Source organism: Mustela lutreola, chromosome 8 (assembly GCF_030435805.1).
Source record: "Mustela lutreola isolate mMusLut2 chromosome 8, mMusLut2.pri, whole genome shotgun sequence".
NCBI classification, from domain to species: domain Eukaryota; kingdom Metazoa; phylum Chordata; class Mammalia; order Carnivora; family Mustelidae; genus Mustela; species Mustela lutreola.
In genome coordinates this window covers 62,318,273-62,331,140 of record NC_081297.1, presented here as the reverse complement: position 1 = coordinate 62,331,140, position 12,868 = coordinate 62,318,273, and the positions used below count along the sequence as shown (strand labels likewise).

The 12,868-nt window shown below is 43.2% G+C and overlaps 1 protein-coding gene across 4 annotated transcripts in view; it reads left to right on the top strand.

The window, feature by feature from the left end:
- The window catches only part of EIF4B (eukaryotic translation initiation factor 4B), a 30,986-nt gene extending 18,577 nt beyond the window's left edge, over nt 1–12,409 (top strand). Inside the window, exons 7-15 of one of the 4 annotated variants that reach the window (XM_059185247.1) lie at nt 2,742–2,879; nt 2,983–3,156; nt 7,110–7,338; nt 8,449–8,561; nt 9,996–10,209; nt 10,751–10,806; nt 11,355–11,460; nt 11,741–11,813; nt 12,186–12,409. In XM_059185247.1, the coding sequence (XP_059041230.1) occupies nt 2,742–2,879; nt 2,983–3,156; nt 7,110–7,338; nt 8,449–8,561; nt 9,996–10,209; nt 10,751–10,806; nt 11,355–11,460; nt 11,741–11,813; nt 12,186–12,266 (1,184 nt within the window). In that variant the 3' untranslated portion in view covers nt 12,267–12,409. Of the gene's footprint in view, nt 1–2,741; nt 2,880–2,982; nt 3,157–7,109; nt 7,339–8,448; nt 8,562–9,995; nt 10,210–10,750; nt 10,807–11,351; nt 11,461–11,740; nt 11,814–12,185 lie in introns of all 4 variants that reach the window. The other 3 variants (XM_059185246.1, XM_059185249.1, XM_059185248.1) reach the window with 3 other exon arrangements.
- The last annotated feature ends 459 nt before the right edge of the window (nt 12,410–12,868 follow it).

The following is a 12,868-nucleotide window of genomic DNA, read 5'->3' as shown; positions in this document are numbered from 1 at the left end:
AGAGTCCTCCCTAACCTAAGAAGATGTCAGAGAAGGAAGAAGGAATCAAGTTTATATCTGGTTTTTCAGTCAAGATTTTGTGACCAGGCAAAGTCTTGGGGAGAACTACCTTTCATGTCAACATTTATGCAAGAGGTTCTGTTGTTAACAGGAAGAAATGACTTTTTTTTTTTTTTTTTTTTAAGATTTTATTTATTTATTTGTCAGAGAGAGAGCGAGCATAGGCAGACAGAGTGGAAGGCAGAGTCAGAGGGAGAAGCAGACTCCCTGCGGAGCAAGGAGCCCAATGTGGGACTCGATCCCAGGACGCCGGGATCATGACCTGAGCCGAAGGCAGCTGCTTAACCAACTGAGCCACCCAGGCGTCCCAAGAAGAAATGACTCTTGAAAGAGAAAGCAGTCAGACCAAGGGTCCTGTTTTGAATTAAAGAACAGGACTATTTTCTCAACCTTGAGCTTGGGTAGGGAGTCTGGGTGGCTCAGTTGCATTGGGAGTCTGCCTTCCACTCCGGTCATGATCCCAGGGTTCTAGGATCAACCCCCATGTGAGGCTTCCTGCTCAGTGGGGAGCTTGCTTCTCCCTCTCCTCCCTCTGTTGCTCTCCCTGCTTGTGCTCACACTGTCTCTCTGTCAAATAAATAAATAAAATTAAAAACAACATAAAAAGAAACCTTGAACTTGGAGCAAGCAGGATGGATAACAAAGAGTGAATGTGAATTACAAAGCTGCCAAGTTTGTAAGGCTAGGTGATGGCCCCTACGTCAGCTCTGCCAAGTTTTCAGAGACTCCTGTTCTAGGCATTAGGCCCATAAAAGATTCGGGGGGTGGGGGTAGTTAACTAAATGTTACTGTAAAAATCTCAGCAAACATTCGTATGTTTCCTGGCCAACTCTTTCAGTGAGAGCAAGCTTATTATCTAAGTAAGTGTATAGTTCATCTGCCTCTAGAAATCAGATTCGGATTTCAAAATAAACACAAGGCTGATTCTTGGTTTTTGAATTCTGTTTTAGATTCTCTCCTTTGTATAATTGTTTTGCCAACATTAGCATGTCCTTTAACTTAAAATTTAAGCTAACAGGGAATGTAGACAAAATGATAATCATTTCCGAAATTAAGTCATTGTTTTAAAGGAAGTAGTAGTAAAATTAAAATCCTTGTTTGGTCTGCATGCATAAATTATTAAACTCAAAATATTGTTAAGGTTTTTCTGTTTGTTTTAATTGATTCATGTTTGGGAATTGAGATTTTTTTTTTCATGTAAAAATAGGGATTACAGCTTTCTCAGAAAACTGGAAGATCTAGCACGTTAGCCAAAGCTAATTAGCCCCCACCTCCTTTTATAAATGCCTTACATTGTGTAGTTTGCCACCTGAGCTCTACAACAGTCTTAAACAAATTTCTGGTATTTGGGCACCTGTGATACTGTTACTCATGTATGTGTTAAAATACAGTTTTCAAGTGTCATGAACACGTACAGTCAGTCCTTTTCTTGTTCCATTTTTAATGGTTGCTTTGTACGGATGCCCCCTGATTTATTTAATCCATAGGTTGTGCACTCAACACCTTCAGTATCACAAACAACATTGCAGGGGCACCTGGATGGCTCTGTCTGTTAAGCGTCTGCTTTCGGCTTAGGTCATGATCTCAGGGTCCCGGATCAAACCCACATCGGGCTCCCTGCTCACTGGGAAGTCTGCTTCTCACTCTTCCTTTACCCTCCACTCGTGTATATGCATGTGCTCTCTCTCCCTCTCTCTCAAATAAATAAATAAAATTTTTTTAAAGAAATATTGCAGTGAGCCTCCTTATACATGTGTCTTCATAATATTCCCAGTTGTTTTCTCAGGATAAATCCCTAGAAATTGAATTGTTGGCCCAGAGAATATACGTGATTTTAAAGCTGTTAGTGTATATTTCTGGAATAATTTTCAGAGTGGTTGTGCTATTTTAGACTCCACAGCAGCAAAGGAATCGACTTATTCCCCTAAACTTTGCCAACATCAGAGGTACCTCTTATTTTTAGTCTTCACCATTTTGGTGGTGGGAAACAGCCTGTTAATAAGTTTCTCTTCCTTAGGTGATAGCCAATTAATCTGCTGTCCTGTGTCGTACATATTTTTCCCATTTTGTTTGCCTCTCAGCTTTGGGGTTTGTGTGTTTTCTTATGCTAACTTTTTAAGTGGTCTTTGATTCTTTAGAACCAACCAGAAAAGATAGATTCCACCTATCTTCTAGTGTATTTAAGTCTTTAATGCTGGAAATCCATTATGAGATATATAGAGATTTTTCTCTTTCTTAATTCCTAAAATTATTAGCTTGGCAATGTTTATTGAATGATCAGAGAATATTTTTTAAATCAAATACTAAAAAAACTTATTTCAGTTTACATTTTCCCACTTTGGATTTAAGGTTTAAAAAAAAAAATTTTTTTTTAACATTTTACATATTTATGTGTGCAGAGGGGGAGTGGCAGGCTGTGGTGGGGAAGCAGACTCCCCACTGAGCCAGGAATCTGTTGCAGGACTGGATCCCAGGACCCTGGGATCATGACCTGAGCCAAAAGCAAACACTTAATCAACTGAGCCACCCAGGCATCCCATAAAGTGATTTACTTTCATGAAAATAAGCATAGTAGTGACTGAACTCATGAAATCAAATTGACTTCATGGGCTCTCAAGCTTCTTCCTATTAATGGTGTCAAAGAAAAGGGAATGACATTACCTTGTCTTTTTTCTCTCTAGAGTATCGAGATCGTTATGATTCAGATCGATACCGCGATGGGTATCGGGATGGGTATCGTGATGGCCCACGCCGAGATATGGATCGATACGGGGGCCGGGATCGCTATGATGACCGAGGCAGCAGAGACTACGACAGAGGTCATTACAAAACACAGCCAAGTGAAATTGCTGTCTTTCAAGAACCCCTTTCTTGCCTTTGTTCCCTCCAGTGTGATGATCATAATTTGGAATATATTTACAGGCTACGATTCCAGGATAGGCAGTGGCAGAAGAGCATTTGGTAGTGGGTACCGTAGGGATGACGACTACAGAGGAGGCGGGGACCGCTATGAAGACAGATACGACAGACGAGACGATCGGTCATGGAGCTCCAGAGATGATTACTCTCGGGATGACTATAGGCGTGATGATAGAGGTAATCATTTCTTTTGCTTACTAATAGAGCAGACTACCGGAGAAACTGATTAGAAAATTATCAGTTATGTCTCAAACCCCTTAAGTGGGTTTTAGAAACAGGATGGGATTTATATGTTATAAAAGGTGTGGCAGAGCACAGCAAAAAGACCACAGGACAAAGGTGACCTAATGGAAATAGAGCAAAGTCGAGTTCTTCTAAGTTGCCTTAGCATAGAGATTTTTCAGTTAAAATTGATGGAATATACAGACGAGAAAAGGAGAACATTTGCCACATGGTCTCCTAGGCAGTGATTGGCACAGCAGGATTAAAAACTGAATGTTGGTGATTTCGGTGCCATTACTCCACAGTCCTTGTTAATTAACGGTGAGGTGTCAGCATACCTCTTCTTAAATTAAGTCCCTCGTGTTTTAACATTTATAGAAAACTATTGTGTTACAAACCTCCAAAAGTATCAATAAATGGCTGATACTTGCATCTGACTTCATTAGTATCATCCAAAAACTAAGATGTCTGACCCAGTTTTTCTCTTCAATTATTTTTAGCAGCGTGCCTAGCCTTAACATCTCAATGTTAGCCCTATGCACCAAGTATTTTTTTTTTTTTTTAATAAAACTTCAATTTATTTTTAAAGCATTGCTGTCATTGCTGTTAGCAGTTTCTCTCTTCCCATGCTGCATCCTAGAAATACTAACACTGAGCATTTACTCTGCACCAGCAGTGAGCTAAGTGCTCTCACGGGTATCACAGTCTTTTTTTAGATTTTATTTATTTATTTGAGAGGGAGAGGGAGCACAAGCAGGGGAAGGGGCAGAGGAAGAAGAAGAAACATGTTCCCCACTGAGCAGGGAGCCCTATTTGGGGCTCCATCCCAGGACCCCAGGATCATGACCCAAGCTGAAGGCGGACACTTGACTGACTGAGCCACCAAGGTGCCCCACAGATACTATACAGTCTTGAGAATTCTATCTGGTATAGATAATGTTTTTCCTTCCCACTTTACTAGAGAGAAAAGTGGAGTTCTGGGTGTGGACTTTGAGTCTCCTTGACTCGTGACCTTTTCCTCTCTCACATCATTCTTTCCTCCCTCAGTAACTGCACACCTCATCTCTCTTTTCCAGTGATCCTGCCCTGCGCCTCCTCTGTGATCTGCCCCCTCAGCTCCAGAGTCACTGCCACTGTTTTATTCAGACCTCATTGCTATACCCACATTACTGGCAAATTTCCCTGACTCATTCTGTCTTCACACTAGCACAGATTGTCTTTTGAGAACAAGAGCTAATTAGATTATTTTGCTCCTATTCTCCACGGCCTGAAAGATAGCCATTTGTCTGTGCCCCCGACATACAGGGGTCTTCACTCTTCTGCCTACAGTTTACGTCTTTAGTGCTACCTACCATTAGGTGCTTGCTAAGTTTTCTAGACTTTAAGGAGTTCCCATTTTGAAGCCTTCACAAGCTTCTCCAAACAGCCCCAGTCTAAGAACTTCCAGGGGGCATAAATCTGTTCTGTAGAGCTTAGCATACTGTGTTCTTTTTTTTTTTATTCTGATCCTCCCATTAAATTGTGCTCCTTGCAGGCAGGAACTAAAAACTACCCAACTGTCATATATCTGGCCTTAGCGCAGTATTTGTAATGTAGGTGCTCGTCATTTTTTGAGTAGCTAAAACAAACAGAAATTATCTGAGGAAGAAAAAAAGACGTTATGTGTACTATAGTGGGAGGAACATAGAGTTGGTTTGACAATACAGATTTCATCCTTTGGTCTTCCAAATATTAGGTGTATGGCTTAAATGAGTTACTCTTTCTTTTTTTTTTTTTTTTTTTTTTTTTATTATTTATTTATTTATTTATTTGACAGAGAGAAATCACAAGTAGATGGAGAGGCAGGCAGAGAAAGAGGGAAGCAGGCTCCCTGCTGAGCAGAGAGCCCGATACGGGACTCGATCCCAGGACCCTGAGATCATGACCTGAGCCGAAGGCAGCGGCTTAACCCACTGAGCCACCCAGGCGCCCCTGAGTTACTCTTTCTGATCCCCAGTTTTACCCTACAAAAGCGGAGTTAATGGGCCCTTCGCAAACTTACACATATTAAAAGTGGATCTCCGGGGTGGGGGTGGGTCCTGATTGGCTCAGTTGACAGAGCATGCAGCTCTTGATCTCAGGGTTCTGGGTTCGAGCCCCTCATAGGATATAGAGATTACTTAAATCCTTTTTTTAAAAAAGCTGTATCGGGACGCCTGGGTGGCTCAGTTGGTTAAGCAGCTGCCTTTGGCTCAGGTCATGATCCCAGCGTCCTGGGATCGAGTCCCACATCAGGCTGCTTGCTCAGCAGGGAGCCTGCTTCTCCCTCTGCCTCTGCCTGCCATTCCGTCTACCTGTGCTCGCTCTCCCCCCTCCCCGATAAATAAATAAAATATTTAAAAAAAAATAAAAAATAAAAAAGCTGTATCTCAGAAGTTTTATATAAATTGCCAGCTTAAAACCCTTACTGAGGGGCACCTGGCTGGCTCGGTGGTTTAAGCCTCTGCCTTTGGCTTAGGTCATGATCTCAGGATGGTGGGATCAAGCCCCCACATCGGACTCTGCTCAGCAGGGAGCCTTCTTCCCCCACCTCCTCTATCTGCCTCTCTGCCTGCTTGTGATCTCTGTCTGTCAAATAAATAAATACAATCTTTAAAAAAAAAAAAAAAAAAAAAAAAACCTTACCGAAATTTAAATTTTGGGGTGCATGGGTGGCTCAGTTAAGGATCTGTCTTTGGTTCAGATCATGATCCTGGGGTCCTGGGATTGAACCCCTTTGCAGGCTCCCTGCTTGGTGGGGAGCCCACTTCTCCCTCTCTGTCTGTTAATCCCCCTGCTTTTGCTCTCTGGCTCTCTCTCCCTGTCAAGTCAATGAATAAAATCTTTAACATACCTGTATTTTAAAAATATAAATCTTACGGTGCTTGGGTGGCTCAGTGGGTTAAGCCTCTGCCTTCAGCTCAGGTCATGATCTCAGGATCCTGGGTTCGAACCCCACATCGGGCTCTCTGCTCAGCAGGAAGCCCGTTTCCCCCTCTCCCTCTGCCTACCTCTCTGCCTACTTCTGCTTGCCCTGTATGTCAAATAAATAAAATGTTTTTTTAAATAAATAAAAAAATAAAAATTGTAAATCTTGCTAAAAGATCCTCTTTTTGCAGATACATGTATGTGTTCCATAGTACAAGTATAAAGACCTGCATGGAAGTGATAAGCCCCAGATTTGAGCATAGTGGTTATGAAAGGATAGAACACAGCTAGGCATGTCATGAGGGGAAAGATCCTCAGGAGCCTTCTGTGTGGATTTTAGGATGTTTTATTACTTAAGCCAGGTGGATGGTTGGGACATGTAGGTTTTATCTTGTTTATCTTTTGTATGTCTGAATTATTTAGGATAAACACTGATTTTGAGAAATACGATTCCGTTGAAACACTAAGGTTTATCTTGATTCTGACAGCTTGGATCCAAGAGGAAATCAGATTCCTTTAGCGTTTACATCAGCTGTTCAGTGCTTTGTGAATCACTGTCAGATTCACATTCTACACAGAGACAAGTGTGTAGGAACTAGTCTTCCCCATGATACTGTCATGAGCCCTTCTTAGCCTCCAGAAGTAGTCCATCTTCCAGACCACATTTTGACCAAGATACTTTCAGAAGCTTATCATAATTGGACATTCTTGCAGGTAGTACTAGTTGTGGTGACTCACCGTGTGTGTAATACAAGTGTTTACCTTTCCCAGTCTCCCCTTCAGTGTCGTGCTGCCTCATGGGTATGGTAGTGGAGAGACTGACTGTTCTTGGCTGTGTTGGCTAGGCCAGTACTGCGAATCCCATGCGGCATTTTCTTAGACCCGTGTCTGGGCATCTGGCTTTGAGCCATCAACTTCTGGTGATTTTGAAAAACTGTTACTTAGAGTTTTATTTAACTTAGGTCCCCCTCAAAGACCCAAACTGAATCTAAAGCCTCGGAGTACACCTAAGGAAGATGATTCCTCTGCTAGCACCTCCCAGTCCAGTCGAGCGGCCTCTATCTTTGGAGGGGCAAAGCCTGTTGACACAGCTGCTAGAGAGCGAGAAGTAGAAGAGCGGCTGCAGAAGGAGCAGGAGAAGCTGCAGCGCCAGCTGGATGAGCCAAAACTAGACCGTCGGCCCCGGGAGAGGTGAGGTTCTCCTCGATTATGGCTTTCCTGCCTGGGGGTGGAGTGGCTCCTCCTGGTGGGCCGGGCAGCGCATCCTTAGGGCACCCTTGGGAAATTCATGCAGGTGTTGCTGGTTGTCACTTACTAGCAGTTAGTGTACATGGGCTGGGCCGCTAGGGGCGCTGCAGTATATGGACAGTCACACCTGATGAGTTCGTTGCCTGGCCTTAGCAGTTTTTAAAAGGGCTTAAACGGCCTTAACTTATGGCAGGTAAAAATTGGTAGTGATTTAATATAGGAGTGTGAAAATTATGGCTTGTTCCTTTTTTATAAATATAGTTTATCTGACTCAGTAAGAAAAAAATTGCCAAATCTGGCTTTAGTGTATGGAGTAAAATCCCACCATGGTGAGGTTAGTGGATGTGCCTCCTGCCCAGGTTACTGGGGTAGAGTAGAGAGAAAATGTTTTCACTCGTGTTACACATCAACTGTAAGATATTTTTCATTTAATTTTACTTGGGTGTATGTTAAAGGAGTCATTACTGAAGTGTTTGTTATTAAAAGGTGGAATTGGATCCAGTAGGGTAGAAACCTCTTGTAATAATACTCTGAAAAGTGGCCTAGTTTTGAGTGGCTTGTAGAGTTGGGTTACCAGTCAGGGTAAGGCTGTAGGTTATATAGGAGAATATTCTTTTTTTTTTTTTTTTTTTTTAAAGATTTTATTTATTTATTTGATAGAGAGAAATCACAAGTAGATGGAGAGGCAGGCAGAGAGAGAGAGAGGGAAGCAGGCTCCCTGCTGAGCAGAGAGCCCGATGCGGGCCTCGATCCCAGGACCCTGAGATCATGACCCGAGCCGAAGGCAGCGGCCTAACCCACCGAGCCACCCAGGCGCCCTAGGAGAATATTCTTAACCGTGGTTGGTCCTTGAAGTGTTTAGAGCCAAAGTATCTTAATGTCGGCAGCTTTCAGATGGTTTGAGAAAGAGAGACAGGATGTGCACACCAACCCCACCCATAAACACAGCGTGGTAGAACATTAGTTATAGTTATTGAGGAGTCAGCATGGGTCCAGGGTGGCGTTGATTGAGCTGGACATAAGTTGTTTTCTATTTTTTAAATCTTTGTACAGACACCCAAGCTGGCGAAGTGAAGAGACTCAGGAACGAGAACGGTCCAGGACAGGAAGTGAGTCATCGCAGACTGGGACCTCGGCCACATCTGGCAGAAGTAAGTCAGACCAGGGTGGGTATCGTGTTATTGTCCCTTTCCATAAACGAGCCGTAACCAAATTACGCAGAGACTTTAGGGTTTTAAATTGAGTCATGGAAGCTTTATTTGGATTAGCATAGATTGATCAGAATGTCACGTGTCCTGGTCTGAAAAATCTGACATGAGCACCAGAAGAGACTTAGGTGATCTGTTTAATAATCTTCCACTGAAGAGTATACTTGACTATTAGGTTTGTCCCTTTCTTTTATGTCATGATGTTCCAGAGTTTTCTTTAGAACGGTCACCGTCACATAGCACTCTCACCAGCCCTTTTGGATGTCAACATATGACCAGAGCAATGTCTCAAGCGATGATCTTCTGCTCTTGATCCTTCCTTCCTTCCTTCCTTGAATTTATCATTTGTCACAAACATGTTTAGTGTTTTTGGGAACCAAGTGATTAAATCATAACACCTCCCTTCCCTTATTGTGAACCAGTGTTTTTTAAGTTCTTAATTCCCACCTCTAAATTGATTTGTACTTAAGCATTTCACTTTTTTTTTTTTTTTTTAAGATTTTACTTATTTATTTGACAGAGATCACAAGTAGGCAGACAGGCCGCAGAGAGAGAGAGGGAAGTAAGCAGGCTCCCTGCTGAGCAGGGACCCCGATGCAGGGATCGATCCCAGGACCCTGAGATCATGACCTGAGCCGAAGGCAGAGGCTTAACCCACTGAGCCACCCAGGCGCCCCTGTACTTGAACATTTCAAAGCATGACTCTGGGCTGAGAGGATTTAAAAATTCATCCAGGTGTTTTAGAAGGTTTCTGGAAATTATTCATACTGGGGTAGCCTTTTAGTAACAGGATGGTGATGCCTCTGTTTGTAGCCAGGTGAGAGTGTGATGGTTGGGTTGATTATGTACTTGAGGAGGCTGCACAAAGAACTGGGCAAGTTTTGAGGAGACACTTGGTGCCCTTAAAAAAGAAGTATGTTCTGGGTTTTTTTGTAAATGTGTATCTGTGTGCATGTGTTTGTGTTGAGCCTCCAAATTGAAGTTTGATCAGTGGTTCCTGGTTGGAGGTTCATCAGAGGTCCTCTTCCACAGAGGATACATACTCTCCAAGTACAGACATTTTAATGGTGCGCTGAAAACGTGGAAAGACTGTAATCCTAAAATAGAGTACTCATTCCTAGGAGAGGTCAGGTGGCTCTCCTTGGAGAGCCATGATTTTTCCTCTTTTTCTTGAATCAGTAAAAAATGTTACTTTTCTCAACGTGACATTTAGTAACCACCGATTTGGGGATAATTTCATCTGTTGGGCCCCAGATACAGGTCTGTATTTAAGAATAATGGTGAAAAGAGGTCAGCTTAGGTGTGAACCATTTTCCATTCTCTTGAGATCCTGAATAGATGTTGTTTAATAGCTTTTCCTAATAAGGCAGCCTTCCTATTCTGACTTCACAGATGCACGAAGGAGAGAGAGTGAAAAGTCTCTAGAAAATGAAGCACCCAGTAAAGAGGAAGACTGTCACTCTCCAACTTCCAAGCCTCCCAAATCTGAACAGCCTCTGAAGGTAATGCCAGCCCCTCCGCCAAAGGAGAATGCTTGGGTGAAGCGAAGTTCCAACCCTCCTGCTCGATCGCAGAGCTCAGACACAGAGCAGCCATCCCCTACCAGGTGAGTCAGTTTGGGAGCAGAACAGTTGCTTAGCTGTAGAATCTTAAACATGGTGATGTCATAATGGAAAGGGCCCTAGCTGTTGGCCTTACAGCATCTTTTTAAGTTATGCTATCTTTGCTCTTAGTTCAGAATCATTGGTGTGCTGGAGGAGGCTCATTGAAGCCATTATTCAGTTTTCTAGAGTTCTGATAACTGGTTGACATCTACTCGAAATCTGCAGATCAGTAATCAGGAGTTGCTGCTGCCACAGTTCGCAGCATGGCTTTGGGGGTCCATTTACTTCCCTAAGTATTAGGATTCTTCTTTGTAAAATAGTAATACTCCCCTTGCATGCATGGTGATCCTACAGGACATCATCGTACTTCGTGAGTGTTCACATAATTGCTTTCATTGTTGTCTTTCCTGTATTTTAATGTTCCACAATGTTAAGTATGTATTTTGGGTTCTCTGTAAAGTTTACTATTTGGAGAATGATTATACATTTCTTTTCTGTTCCTTCCCTAAGACTGACGAATATAATTACATGTTTTCCTTCTAGTGGTGGGGGGAAAGTAGTTCCAGCTCAACCACCTGAGGAAGGACCAGCAAGGAGAGGTAAGACCAACAGGAAGTCAGTGTTTCACGTAGCTAGAGGCCTCAAAAAAGGCCTGTAGGGGTCTCATGAAATGCAGAACTCTAGTGTAATTTTGCACCTGTTTTTGGGTTTAAGATTCTTAGACTATCTGCTCTTTCTTACCAGTAGAGGGCAGGAGTGGTCTCTTTGGAGAAGGGCATGGTGCCCTGCCCTTTCCTGGTAGAACATTTCTTTGAAAGGGGAAAAAAAGAATCGGAAGGAAATTAACATGCTCCGTCCAGATTAGAAATGTCACCATCTCTAAGGCCAAGGTCACTACACAGCATCACAGTTCTTCATTTCCACTTTGCTGTTAATGATGGCATAACCCTACTGTGGAACTTTTTAGTGGGTCTTATTTGGGGGCGGGGGAACGTGGGAAGAAGGTTTTGGGAAGAAAGTCTGGGTTGGGGTGAGGCTGAATTTCCCTCGGTACAAACGGGCATGCTTTTCTGCAGCTGAAGGGATACCTAGGGCAAAGAGAGTGGTTACTTGTTTTTCATTTATTTTTGTGTCTCCACTTAAGCAGATGAAAACAAAGTAGATGGGGTGAGTGTCCCAAAAGGCCAAAGTGGGAACTCCAGCCGTGGCCCAGGAGACGGAGGGAACAAGGACCACTGGAAGGAGTCAGATAGGTATGAGTGTTCTCTCATCATTTGTAATCTTTCATCTAATGCTAGGTACATGTGTCTTTGTAGTTAAGTTATTCTTGGTCCTCCAAGTGTTGCCAGATCTCCTGCTATAAACAAAGGAAAGTCAACCAATATGGACAGTTAAAGTTCTAAGAATCTAGAAACGAAAGTCCAGATAACAAGGACTGCTGACTGGAGGTACCTATTCAGTGCCTCCCGGCTACCTGTGGGAGTTGGGACAGTCCTCTCCTAAAGTTGTGGTTTTACCCTTACGCCTCTGCAGGAAAGATGGCAAAAAGGATCAAGACTCCCGATCTGCACCTGAGCCAAAGAAACCTGAAGAAAATCCAGCTTCCGTAAGTGTTGGGTGCTTGCTCATGTCTGCCCTTGAACTCTATGTTCGGGGCTCCCAGGGAGTGGTGAGGAGTCAGGCACTGCTGTTTGTTCAAGATAGCAAATGCACCTGACTGTTACCGTTTTCTCCCTTTCGTGCCTCTCATCCCCTCTCAGAGATGAAAGGTAGTGGAGGGACTTCAGTAAGAGTACATGGGCCTCTGAGCCACTCACCCTAGCTACTCTACAGTGGGAGATGCTGAGTGAGTGAGTGAATGAGTGAGTGTGGCCTGGGCTGTCCCCTCCATTTTGCCCAAGTAGCTGTATGCTCTTTCTTGGGTTTTGATGTGAGAATTCAAGGCCTTGGTGATTTTTTTCCCTCTTATCTATTCCAGAAGTTCAGTTCTGCAAGCAAGTATGCTGCTCTCTCTGTTGATGGCGAAGATGAGAACGAGGGAGACGATTACACCGAATAGACCTCTGCATCCTGTGCTTTCTCCTAGTCTCTCCACCCTGGAACATTCGAGAGCAAATCAAACCTCTATCCAGACAAGACAATAAAACTCACCATCTCCTGGAGACCTTTCTTAACTTTTTTTTAAAAAAACAAAAAACAAAATGAAATGAAATTCTTTTGCATGCTGCTGCAGCCTTTAAAGTATTGAACTAACTGGAGAATCGCCAATGTAGCCAGAGAGAAAGAGACGTACAGCTTTTCATGGGAAGGTTGTGCGTTTTTGCGACACATGCAGTTGCCTGTGTGATTAGTACCTGGGGGCTTCCATTTAGCAGAATGGCAGTGACAGCGATGCAGTTTCTGGAACCTGGTTGAGCAGTAGGGCAGGCTTAAGGAAGAGTGTGAGATTTCTACCTTTTCATTCTTATGATCCTGTTGTGGCATATATGAATTCTCAAACATTATCTGAATAAATTTTCCATCCTTGGAAAGGTAGGTTTAGTCTCTGAAGTTCTAGTCTCTAGGAGGCTGCCTGCCCCTCCTCTTTCTTAATTCGGAGTTCCTGGGGCTACCTGGGGGGATTCCTTCATTTTTACCCCCCAGGGGGGTAGTTGGGAGTGA